Source organism: Lynx rufus, unplaced genomic scaffold (genome assembly GCF_022079265.1).
Source record: "Lynx rufus isolate CCGP_SWC_20201006 ecotype Redwood Valley unplaced genomic scaffold, mLynRuf1.p SCAF_2, whole genome shotgun sequence".
Classification (NCBI taxonomy): domain Eukaryota; kingdom Metazoa; phylum Chordata; class Mammalia; order Carnivora; family Felidae; genus Lynx; species Lynx rufus.
In genome coordinates this window covers 33,095,081-33,108,520 of record NW_025814834.1, presented here as the reverse complement: position 1 = coordinate 33,108,520, position 13,440 = coordinate 33,095,081, and the positions used below count along the sequence as shown (strand labels likewise).

General features: G+C 36.1%; 1 protein-coding gene across 1 annotated transcript in view; it reads left to right on the top strand.

The window, feature by feature from the left end:
- FAM117B (family with sequence similarity 117 member B) overlaps nt 1–13,440 on the top strand; it is a 103,458-nt gene that overhangs the window by 63,126 nt on the left and 26,892 nt on the right. Inside the window, exon 3 of the mRNA XM_047085402.1 lies at nt 13,140–13,232. Coding sequence (XP_046941358.1) covers nt 13,140–13,232 — 93 coding nt within the window. The remainder of the gene's footprint in view (nt 1–13,139; nt 13,233–13,440) is intronic.

Here is a 13,440-nt window from a genome sequence, read left to right as displayed (position 1 = left end):
ATATGATATTTGTACTTCTTTATCTGACTCATTTTGCTTAACATAATGTTTTCAAGGTTTATCCATGTTGTACCATTTGTTTTCATGGCTGAATAATATTCTATTGGATGGATAAACATGTTTATCCATTTCTGGTTTTGGACATTGGGGTTGTTTACAAATTTTGGCAATTGTGAACAGTGCTGAAACAAACATTGGTGTGTAGATATCTGTTTGAATCTCTGCTCTCAATTCCTTTTGGCACGTATGTAGGAGTGAAATTGCTGGGTCATATATTTAGCTTTTAGAGGAACAGTCTGGCAGTTCCTCTAAAATATATGGCTCAGCAGCTGCACCAGTTTACATTCCCTCCAGCAGTGTATAAGGACTCCAGTTTCTCCATATCCTCACCAAAACTTAACTATTTTTCTGTTTTCTCTTCAGTATAGCTATCCTGGTAGATATGAAATTATATCTTGTGAGTTTTATTTATATTTTCCTAATGACTGATGATGTTGAGCATCTTTTCATATGCTTATTGTATATCTTCTTTGGAGTTCAGGCAATTTTTAACATCTCTGTGCTTTTGTTTCCTCTTTGTAAAATGGGAGTAGGACACCTGGGTGGTTCAGTCAGTTAAGTACCCCACTCTTGGTTTTGGCTCAAGTCATGATCTCACGGTCATGGGATCAAGCTCTGCATTGGGCTGAGTGTGGAGCCTGCTTGGGATTCTGTTTCCCTCTCTCTCTCTGCCCCTCCCCTGCTTGCACACGCACACACACTGTCTCTCTCAAAATAATTAAATAAACATTAAAAAAAAATAAAATGGGGAAAAGAATAGTACCTGTCTTTTAAGGTTATTATGAGGATTAAACAAGGAAATATATATAAAACACTTAGAACAGTGGCTGGCCCATAGTAAGCATTTAATAAATGCTTGCCATTGAAATTACTACCTTTGGTTATTGTCACAACAAGAATGGCATGTAGATTTCATATCCTGTGTAGTTTGTTAACTGCTATTAGCTTCCCTGGAGGATTATGTTGAAAAAGATTCAGGCTAAAGATTATTGGGACTGATTAGCAGTTTTTGCCCATGTTGAGAGACTTGGGGCTCTTTTATCACCCCTGGTCCAGACAGTGCTAGAGCAGACAATATGATGGAAGTAATTTATCTTATAGTGTAGATGGGTGCTTGCAGGAAATTCCTGTTAGACTTTTGACAAAACTTTTCATGTTATGACTCTGAGCCCTGGTTCTTCATTTAAAAAAATATGTATGACTCCAAGGTCTATCTCAGTATTTCAGGGATGAGTGGGAATGAGAAGCGGAGGTTCTGAAAAATACAGAGAAAGGCAGCATCAAAAAAGTTTAGGAAGGGGTGCCCGGGTGGCTCAGTCGGTTAAGCGTCCGACTTCAGCTCAGGTCATGATCTCACAGTTTGTGGGTTTGAGCCCTGTGTCATACTCTGTGCTGACAGCTCGAAGCCTGCTTTGGATTCTGTGTCTCCCTCTCTCTCTCTGACCCTTGCCCACTCATGCTCTTTCTCTTTCTCAAATATAAATAATAAACATTAAAAACAAAAAGTTTAGTAGGAGTGTGGCAGCAAGTTTTTAAAGATGTTAATCTCCTCTCCTGCCGCACCTCCACCCCATCATTGCTTTGGTCATGAGAATAAGTGCCTGATTAAGATTTTATTGTACATGATTATTTGTTATCCTAATTACTTGACACAAAGATAGCAAAAATGTGGCATCATTTCTTTTTTTCTGTGTCTCTGGCAGACATTGCTTATTCCCTGTGAACTCAAATTGCCCAAGAGTCTCTCTAGTGCAGTGCCTTAGCTTGCCATTGCCAGTGGAGCAGGGCTGGTCGATGAGACCATCTGCAAGACTCATCTACCATTTCTGCTTCAGAGTTTGGTACACTACTAAATACTACATTGCCACCAACCTCTACCTCCTGGCCCCCCTCCTCCCATGTTCTTTTAATGATTCTTTTAAAAACACCATTTACCAGCTTGCCCTCCAAACTTCGACCAATTTGTATTTCTAGCATTATCTATGTTGTAATTCCATTAATTTAATTTAATTCACCTAATTTGCAAGGGGTGCCTTTTGAATTTTCTGACGTATACCAGTTTGTGGGAATGAAATGAAGCGTGTATGTATGGCTGGATTCTTTGACATTCTTTTGACTCAAAAGGTAATCTCTTCCCAACTTTCCTAACCACCTACGCTTCTTCACAGGGGACATGTGAATATGTGAATTTGTGACTCATGTGATTGGTGTCTGGTTTACTTTATTACATAAACCAGTCATCTTTTCCTTTTAAAAATCTTATGTTATTTTCTCTCAGAACTCCTACATTTCAGAGGCTATTTTTCCCTCTTCAGGGGTTTATTTTGATTAAGAGCTTGTTTTCTTTTTCAATTTTTGCACTGGTGTGAAATTGTAGTCCAAGTTCAGAAACTATAAGATGGCCTGTTATTAAAACCTAATAAAATTATATACTTTGTAAATTAGAGACTACAATAATGTAGAATTACTGAAGGTAGCTATTTATAAGTCTAGTGTTAGAAATGAAAGTACTAAAGAGGTAGATTAGCTTTTTAAAAAAAAATACTTTTTGAGTAACTTGCTCTTTTGTGTAAAACCTTGGTCCATTCGTTAAAATTGGATTGTAATATTAAGAGAAAAGAAAAGTGTTAAAAATCTTTTTTTTTTTAAGACCTAATATAATAACCTCTGTATAAGCTCTGTAGTTGTTCCTAGTAGCATTGACTATCTTGGTTAAGCCTAGGATTCTGAAGTAACCTAAATTTCCATGGGGTGCCTGGGTGGCATTGGTTAAGTGTCTGACTTCGGCTCAGGTCATGATCTCACATTTGTGAGTTTGAGCTCTGTGACAGGACCTGTGCTGACAACTTAGACCCTGGAGACTGCTTCAGATTCTGTGTCTCCCTCTCTCTCTGCCCCTTCCCTGCTCGTGCTCTGTCTCTTTCTGTCTCTCTCTCTGTCTCTCTCTCTCTCTCAAAAAATAAATAAACATTAATTTTTTTTTTTTTTTAATTTCCAGATGCTTCACCACTTGACTGGTGTTCCTGTTTTTTGGTTTGTTTTTTTTTCCCACATGTTAGATCAGATTTGTCTAGGCCAGTGACTCTATACATTGTTTTTTAAATAGGCTGGGCTGTAACAAAGTAGGATTACATCATGGAATCCTTTAAAACAAATACAGTTTCTTGACTGTGTAATTGATATTTTTCTTTTTTTACCTGTTAAAAATAATTTGGAAAATACACTCCAGCTCTCAATAATGGACTTGCAGTGCCCTGTGTACTCTGTTCACTGATGCTTCCCAGGATTTCTATTTTGTATGGAATGCTTTCCCACCATTTGCTTAGATAACTTATACTCTGAAGCCTCCCCCAATTTCATAAAATCTTGTCTACCTGCTTCCCTGTCCTTCTAGTTCTGGTTTAGATGCCTTTCTTAGAGGGAACTTCTATCATCACATGTGGCTATTTATTGTAACGTAATTGGATATTTATCCTTTCTCTCCTAGAAAAAACTTCTTGAAAATAAGAACTGTGTTTCCTCTCTAACCTCAGTACCTAGTCCAGTGTCTGACATGTTAGTAGTAGATGCTTAATAGTTTTGTGGTATACAGTGCAAGGCTGAACAAAAATTGAAATGTACTTAATTAAAACTCAGTTTTACTTTTTATTAATATCTAGAGTGTCTTAAAGGCACAGCTTCTTAGTGGAACAAAGAGAACAATTATCTTTTGAGTTAGGAGTTTAAGTAAAATCAGTGATTTTTGCTAAGTAATTTTTCTTGTTTGACCATCTTACAACTGACATTAGCAAAGCTATTGCTCTTCATGTTTACTTTTATTTGTCTTAATACTCTTGTTCTCATTTTAATTTGTTCTTAACAAGTCTATAGGAAGCTTTTATATTCTTTTGCTTTTCCTTGAGTTAAATCTTACACTTATTATATTTAGACTTCCCTAATTAAAAAAAAAAAGTATTTTGAAAGTCTCATTTATAGAAAAGTTGCAAGAATAGTAGATTGAACACCAGTAGACTCCTCACTTATATTCACCAAATATAAACATTTATATATGAACATTTTAATATGTATTTTTATTTTTTGTGTGTATATAATTGCTGTTATTATTGTTACTATTTGCTAATTGTTAGTAAGTTGAAGACATTCTGATTCTTCAAATAGTTCAACATGTATATATGAACAGGGACTTACAAAAAGTACCAAAGTACTTACCAAATTCAGGAGATTTAACATTGATTGATACCATGCTATTATTTAATATGTTGTACATAGTCAAATTTTTTAAGTTTTCTCATTGTTCTCTGTAGTAATTTCTCACGTGAGCCAGGATCTAGTCAAGAAACACACTTGGCATTTAGATGTTATGCTTATTTGGTATTCTTTATTCTGAAACCATTCCTTAGCTTTTCTTGGTCTTTCATGACATAGATATATTTTTTAAGAGTGCAAACCAGTATATTTGTTGAATATTCTCAACGCAAGTCTCTGTTTCTTCACAATTAAATTCAACTTACTACATTTTTGGCAGGAATACTGTATATATGTGATGTATATATATCCTTCAACCTTGTTTTTTATTTAAGGACATCACTCTATCCATATAGAAAGATTCCCCCTTAAGTAGGAATAGAAAGATCATACGTCAACTCATAAAGGCTTTATATGAAAGGCCCACAGCTAATATCATCCTCATTAGGGAAAAACTGAGAGGCTTTCCCCTATGGTCAGGAATAAGATAAGAATGTCTGCTCTCACCCACCATTACTATTTAACATAGTACTGGAAATCTTAGCATCAGCAATCAGACATCAGAGAGAAACAAAAGGCATCTAAATAGGAAAGGGAGAAGTCAGACTTCTTCTATCTGCACATGAGACTCTATGTAGAAAACCTGAAAGGCTCCACCAAAAATTTCTAGGACTAATACATGAATTCAGCAAAGTTGCAGGATATAAAATCTATATACAGAAATCTGTTGCATTTCTGTACACCAATAATGAAGTAGGAGAAAAAGAAATCAAGGAGTCAATCCCATTTGTAATTGCACCAAAAACAATAAGATATCTAGGAATAAATCTAACCAAACATGTAAAAGAACTGTACTCTGAAGACTATAGAACACTTATGAAAGAAATTAAAGAGGACACAAAGAAATGGAAGAGCACTCCATGCTCTGGGATAGGAAGAACAAACATTGTTAAAATGTCTATACTACCCAAAGCAGTCTACACATTTAATGCAGTCCCTATCAAAATACCACTAGAATTTTTCACAGAGGACTTTCACAAAAGTACCCTAATGGCCAAAGCAGCCCTGAAAAAGAAAAACAAAACTGGAGGTGGCGCAATTCTAGATTTCAAGCTATATTACAGAGCTCTGGTCATTAAGACAGCATGGTACTGGCACAAAAACACACATAGATCAATGGAACAGAATAGAGAACCTAGAAATGGACCCACAACCATATGATCAACTAATCTTCAACAAAGCAGGAAAAAATACCTGGTGGAAAAAAGACCGTCTCTTCAACAAATGGTGTTGGGAAAACTAGACAGCAACATGCAGAAGAATGAAACTGGATCAATTTCTTATACATACTGCAAAATAAATTCACAATGGATGAAAGACCTAATTGTGAGACAGGAAACCATCAAAATCCTTGAGGAGAACACAGGCAGCAACCTCTTTGGCCATAGCAACTTCTTACTAGACATGTCTCCAGAGGCAAGGGAAATGAAAGCAAAAATGAACTATTGGGACCTCATAAAGATAAGCTTCTGCACAGCAAGGAAGTAATCAACAAAACTAAAATGCAGCCTACAGAATGGGAAGTGATATTTGCAAATGGCATATGTGATAAAGGGTTAGTATCCAAAATCTATAAAGAACTAATAAAACTCAACACCCAAAAAACAAATAATCCAGTGAGGAAATGGGCAGAAGACATGAATAGACACTTTTCCAAAGAAGACATCCAGATGGCCAACAGACATATGAAAAGATGGTCAACATCAGTCATCATCAGCAAAATACAAATCAAAACCACAATGAGATACCACTTCACACCAGTCAGAATGGCTAACACTAACACAAGAAACAACAGGTGTTGGCAAGGATGTAGAGCAAGGGGAACCTTTTTGTTGGTAGAAATGCAGCCACTCTGGAAAACAGTATGGAGTTTCCTCAAAAAGTTAAAAATAGAACTACTCTATGATCCAGCAATTGTACTACTAGGTATCTATCCAGAGGATACAAAAATACATATTTGAAGGGGTACATGCATCTTGATGTTTATAGCAATACTATCAACAATAGTCAAACTATGAAGAGAGCCCAAATGTCCATTGACATATGAATGGATAAAGATGTGATGCATATTATATATATATACATATATATACACATATATGCACACATACAGTGTAATGTTACTCAGCCATCAAAAAGAACGAAATCTTGCCATTTGCAGTGACGTGGATGGAGCTAGAATGTATTATACTAGGCAAAATAAGGCAGGGAAAGACAAATACCATATGATTTCACTCATATGTGGGATTTAAGAAACAAAACAGATGGATGTATGGAAAGGGGCAAAAAAAAAAAAAACGAGAAAAAAAAAAGAATGACGGAAACAAACCATAGAAGACTCTTAATGATAGAGAACAAACAGGCTTGTTGGAGGGAGGTGGGTAGAGGGTTGGCTAAATGGGTGATGGGTATTAAGGAGGGCACTTATTATGTATGATAAGCACTGGGTATTGTGTGTAAGTGATGAATCACGGAATTCTGTTCCTGAAATCAGTATTGCACTGTATGTTAAACTAATTAGAATTTAAGTAAAAAATTTTAAACATTAAAAAATAAATAAAAATACATTTCTCAAAAAAAAAATTCCCCCTTTAAAAGTCACCCCCCACACCTTATAGAGAGAGTATTGTTTTGAACAGGCTGTACATTCATTCTTATAGTACAAAAATCAAGAAGTACATAAGTATAATACAGTGAAGGAAGGATCTTCTTCCCATAAGGAAGCCACTGATGTTTCTTTTGTTACAATGTATATTCTTGCAGAGATACTTTACATATATGTATGTTCTTTATACTGGTCCTCTATAAAAGTAGTTGCTATACATACTATACTGAGCCTTGAATTTTTCACTTAATATCTCATAGAGATTATTGTGAACTTCCTTATTCATTTTTAATGGCTGAATAAGTATTTTGTTGTAAAGATATACCATAATTTATTTAACAGATCCTCTATTTACATTGTTCTAATCTTGTAAAAACAGTGCTACAGGGAATAATATGCTGTATCATTTTGTGCACAAAGATAAACATTTTGTACATCTGCATGATAAATAACCAAAAGAAGGGTGAGATAAAGGGTATGTGCATTTGTAACTTTGACAGCAATTGCTGAGTCTCCTTCCATAAAGGCTGTACTAATTTACACTTCTACCAGTAATGTAGGAGAGTATGAAATAAAATCACCCAGTTTGTGGTTTTAATTTGCTTTTATCTTATTATGGGTGAGACTGAGCATTTTTTTTTAATTTTTTAATTTATTTTTTTAATTTACATCCAAGTTAGTTAGCATATAGTGCAACAGTGATTTCAGGAGTAGATTCCTTAATGCCCCTTACCCATTTAGCCCATTCCCCCCCCAAAACCCCTCCAGTATCTCTCTGTTTGTTCTCCATATTTAAGTGTCTTATGTTATTGCCCCCCTCCCTGTTTTTATATTATTTTTGCTTCCCTTCCCTTATGTTCATCTGTTTTGTCTCTTAAGTCCTCATATGAGTGAAGTCATACGATATTTGTCTTTCTCTGACTAATTTTGCTTAGCATAATACCCTCTAGTTCCATCCACGTAGTTGCAATAGCAAGATTTCATTCTTTTTGATTGCCGAGTAATACTCCATTGTATGTATGTATGTGTATATATATATGTGTGTGTGTGTATATATATACACACACATATGTATATATATGTACATATATGTATACACACATACATACACATATATTAGTATACATACACATATATATGTATACACACACACACACACACACACACACATATATATCTCACATCTTCTTTATCCGTTCATCTACTGATGGACATTTGGGTTCTTTCCATACTTTGGCTATTGTTGATAGTGCTGCTATAAACATGGGGGTGCGTGTGTCCCTTCGAAACAGCATACCTGTATCCCTTGGATAAATGCCTAGTAGTGCAGTTGCTGGGTCGTAGGGTAGTTCTATTTTTAATTTTTTAAGGAACCTCCATACTGTTTTCCAGAGTGGCTGCACCAGTTTGCATTGCCACCAGCAGTGCAAAAGAGATCCTCTTTCTCCGCATCCTCACCAACATCTGTTGTTGCCTGAGTTGTTAATGTTAGCCATTCTGACAGGTGTAAGGTGGTATCTCATTGTGGTTTTGATTTGTATTTCCCTGATGAGGAGTGATGTTGAGCATGTTTTCCTGTGTCAATTGGCCATCTAGATATCTTCTTTAGAGAAGTGTCTATTCATGTCTTTTGCCTATTTCTTCTGTGGATTATTTGGTTTTTAGGTGTTGAATTTGATAAGTTCTTTATAGATTTTGGATACTCACCCTTTATCTGATATGTTGTTTGCAAATATCTTCTCCCATTCTGTCCATTGCCTTTTAGTTTTGCTGATTGTTTCCTTTGCTGTGTAGAAGCTTTTTATTTTGATGAGGTCCCAATAGTTCATTTTTGCTTTGGTTTCCCTTGCCTCTGGAGATGTGTTGATTAAGAAGTTGCTGTGGCCAAGATGAAAGAGGTTTTTGCCTGCTTTCTCCTCGAGGATTTTGATGGCTTCCTGTCTTACATTTAGGTCTTTCATCCATTTTGAGTTTATTTTTGTGTATGGTGTAGGAAAGTGGTCCAGGTTCATTTTTCTGCATGTCGCTGTCCAGTTTTCCCAGAACCACTTGCTGAAGAGACTGTCTTTATTCCATTGGATATTCTTTCCTGCTTTGTCAAAGATTGGTTGCCCATATGTTTGTGGGTCCGTTTCTGGGTTCTCTATTCTGTTCCAGTGATCTGAGTGTCTGTTCTTGTGCCAGTACCATACTGTCTTGATGATTACAGCTTTGTAGTATAGCTTGAAGTCCGGGACTGTGATGCCTCTTGCTTTGGTTTTCTTTTTCAAGATTGCTTTGGCTATTCAGGGTCTTTTCTGGTTCCATACAAATTTTAGGATTATTTGTTCTAGCTCTGTGAAGAATGCTGGTGTTACTTTGATAGGGATTGCATTGAATATGTAGATTGCTTTGGGTAGTATCAACATTTTAACAATATTTGTTCTTCCTATCCAGGAGCATGGAATCTTTTTTTTTTTTTTTAAAATTTTTTTTTTTTCCAACGTTTATTTATTTTTAAGACAGAGAGAGACAGAGCATGAACGGGGGAGGGGCAGAGAGAGAGGGAGACACAGAATCGGAAACAGGCTCCAGGCTCTGAGCCATCAGCCCAGAGCCTGACGCGGGGCTCGAACTCGCGGACCGCGAGATCGTGACCTGGCCGAAGTCGGACGCTTAACCGACTGCGCCACCCAGGCGCCCCAGGAGCATGGAATCTTTTTCCATTTTTTTGTGTCTTCTTCAATTTCTTTCATAAGCTTTCTATAGTTTTCAGTGTATAGATTTTTCACCTCTTTGGTTAGATTTATTCCTAGGTATTTTATGGCTTTTGGTGCAATTGTAAATGGGATCGACTCCTTGATTTCTCTTTCTGTTGCTTCATTGTTGGTGTATAGGAATGCAACCGATTTCTGTGCATTGATTTTATATCCTGCCACTTTGCTGAATTCATGGATCAGTTCTAGCACTTTTTTGGTGGAATATTTTGGGTTTTCCATATAGAGTGTCATGTCATCTGTGAAGAGTGAAAGTTTGACCTCCTCCTGGCCGATGTGGATGCCTTTTATTTCTTTGTGTTGTCTGATTGCAGAGGCTAAGACTTCCAATAGTATGTTGAATAACAGTGGCAAGAGTGGACATCCCTGTCTTGTTCCTGACCTTAGGGGGAAAGCTCTCAGTTTTTCCTCACTGAGGATGATATTAGCATTGGGTCGTTCATACATGGCTTTTATGATCTCGAGGTATGCTCCTTCTATCCCTCCTTTATTGAGGGTTTTTATCAAGAAAGGATGCTGTATTTTGTCAAATGCTTTCTCTGCATCTGTTGAGAGGATCATGTGGTTCTTGTCCTTTCTTTTATTGATGTGATGAGTCACATTGATTGTTTGGCAGATATTGAAGCAGCCTTGCATCCCAGGTATAAAATCCCACTTGGTCGTGGTGAATAATTTTTTTTAATATATTGTTGGATCCGGTTGGGTAATATGTTGTTGAGGATTTTTGCATCCATGTTCATCAGGGAAATTGGTCTGTAGTTCTCCTTTTTAGTGGGGTCTCTGTCTGGTGTGGAATCAAGGTAATGCTGGCTTCATAGAAAGAGTCTGGAAGTTTTCCTTCCATTTCTATTTTTGGAACACCTTCAAGAGAGTAGGTGTTAACTCTTCCTTAAATGGTTGGTAGAATTCCCCTGGAAAGCCATCTGGCTCTGGATTCTTGTTTTTTGGGAGATTTTTGATTACTAATTCAATTTTTTTTTTTTTTTTTTTTTTTTTTTACTGGTTATGGGTCTGTTCAAATTTCCTATTTCTTTCTGTTTCGGTTTGGTAGGAATGTTTCTGGAATTTGTCTATTTCTTCCAGATTGCCCATTTTATTGGCATATAATTGCTCATAGTATTCTCTTATTATTGTTTTTATTTCTGCTGTGTTGGTTGTGATCTCTCCTCTTTCATTCTTGATTTTATTTATTTGGGTCCTTTCCTTTTTATTTTTGATCAAACTGGCTAATGTTTATCAATTTGGTTGATTCTTTCAAAGAACCAGGTTCTGGTTTCATTGATCTGTTTTTTTGGTTTCAATAGCATTAATTTCCGCTCTAATCCTTATTATCCTGTCTTCTGCTGGTTTTGTGTTTTATTTGCTGTTTTTTTTCCAGCTCTTTAAGGTGTAATGTTAGGTTGTGTATCTGAGACCTTTCTTCCTTCTTTAGGAAGGCCTGGATTGCTATATACTTCCCTCTATGACTGCCTTTCCTGTGTCTCAGATGTTTTGGGTTGTGGTATTACCGTTTTGTCTGGCTTCCGTGACCTTTTTATTTCCTCTTTAGCTTCTTGGTTATCCCATTCATTCTTTAGTAGGATGTTCTTCAGTCTCCAAGTATTTGTTATCTTTTCAAATTTTTTCTTGTGGTTGATTTCAGTTTTACAGTATTGTGGTCTGAAAATATGCATGGTATGATCTTGATCTTTTTGTACTTGTTGAGGGCTAATTTGTGTCCCAGTATGTGATCTATTCTGGAGAACATTCCATGTACACTGGAGAAGAATTTATATTCTGCTGCTTTAGGATGAAATGTTCCAAATATATATGTTGAGTCCGCTTGGTCTAGTGTATCATTCAAAGTCATTCCTTGTTGTTCTGTTTAGATGAAGAGATTGTGCATATTTTTATGTACTGAGAACTCACTTGTATTTTTTTTTCTGATTTTTAAATTCTGGATTTTGTATAACCACTAAGGATTTAACATTTTTGAGGCTACACTTTGCAGATTTTTAAATGTTTTTAAGTTTATTTATTTATTTATTTTGAAAGAGAGTGAGCAGGCGAGGGACAGAGAGGCAGGGGCGGAGAGCCCAATGTGGTACTAAATCATGACCTGAGCTGAATCCAAGAGTCGTTGCTTAACCAACTGAGCTACCCAGGTGCCCCTGTTTGCAGATATTTATTTTTATTTTCAAGGTTTTTAAAAATTTTTTTAAAGTTTATTGAGAGAGAGAGCATGAGTGGGGCAGGAGCAGAACAGAGAGAGAGAGACTCAGAATCCGAAGCAGGCTCCAGACTCTGAGCTGTGAGCACAGAGCCTGACATGAGCCTTGAAATCACAAACCGCGAGATCATGACCTGAGCGGATGTTGGATGCTTAACCAGCTGAGCCAGCCAGGCGCCCCAATTTTGCAGATATTTAAAGCAAGACTAGACATAGAACAGAGGTTAAGATTATGAACTCCAGAGTCTTAGGTTATATCTTAGCTTTGCCACTTCTTAGCTGTGAGACATTAGGCTATTTACCAAGCTTCCTTGTCTGCAGAACTTGTAGAATTTTTGTATGTATTAAATCAGATGATACTATGAAGACCTTTCACTATGCTTTCATAAAGTAAAGTGCCTAGCATATAATAAGATCACAGGAATGTTAGCTATTATTAGTATGCATTTGTTCAATAAATGCTATATTTACCATTATGTAAAAATAATTAAGTTTTTGTTAATAATAGAAATGAAGGAAATAAACTAAAATATGATATTTAAAGCAACTGGTTCTAGAGGAATTTTGGGTCATTGTGTTATTTTAAATATTTCTAGTACTTAATTTTTCTATAATGGGAATGCATTGTACAATAGAAAAATATATACTTTTTTAAGAAATGAAATTATTTTTCAGGTTTATTGAGATATAATTGACATACACAATACTGTATAAATTTTTGTACAGTATAATGACTTGAAATACTTATATTATGACATGATTACCAAGTAAGTTTAGTTAATATCCATTACCTCATATAATTCAAATTTTTTTTCCTTGCGCTGAGAACTTTTAAAAGGATCTACTCTTTTAGCAATTTTCAAATATACCACACAGCAGTATTAACTATAGCCATCATGTTATATATTACCTCCACAGTACTTAATCTTATAGCTGGAAGTTTGTACCTTTATACCACCTTCATCCAATTCCCCTTCAGGTGCCTCCCACAACTCCTACTGTCTCTGATAACCGTAAATCTCATCTCTTTTTCTCTGAGTGTGTGGTTTAGATTTCACATGTGAGGTCATTCAGTATTTGTCTTTCTTCACCTGACTTATTTGATTGTGCATAATGTCCTGAAGATCCATCCATTTTGTTGCAGATGTGGTGTACATTATCGTTAAATGGTTAACATACCCCTTCCTTCTTTTTCCCATTACAGACAGAGAGTGCATGGGCCGAAGAATATGCTGAAAAGAAGAAAGGGTCTCACAAGCGTTCAGCATCATGGGGCAGTACAGATCAACTTAAAGAGGTCAGGAAAATGGTTCCAAGGAAGTGGGTCTGGAAGTTTGATTTCTTCCCTGGCTAGTTCCTTGAAGTTGTGGGCAACAAGGATTTGTCTGTTTGCATTGTTTTGTTTTGTGTGGGTGTTTGTTTGTTTGTTTTTGGTTTTGTTTACTTGAGAAATAACCAAACAGTTCTTAGATTGATTGGATAGAGATTTGAATGGGGGAAATATA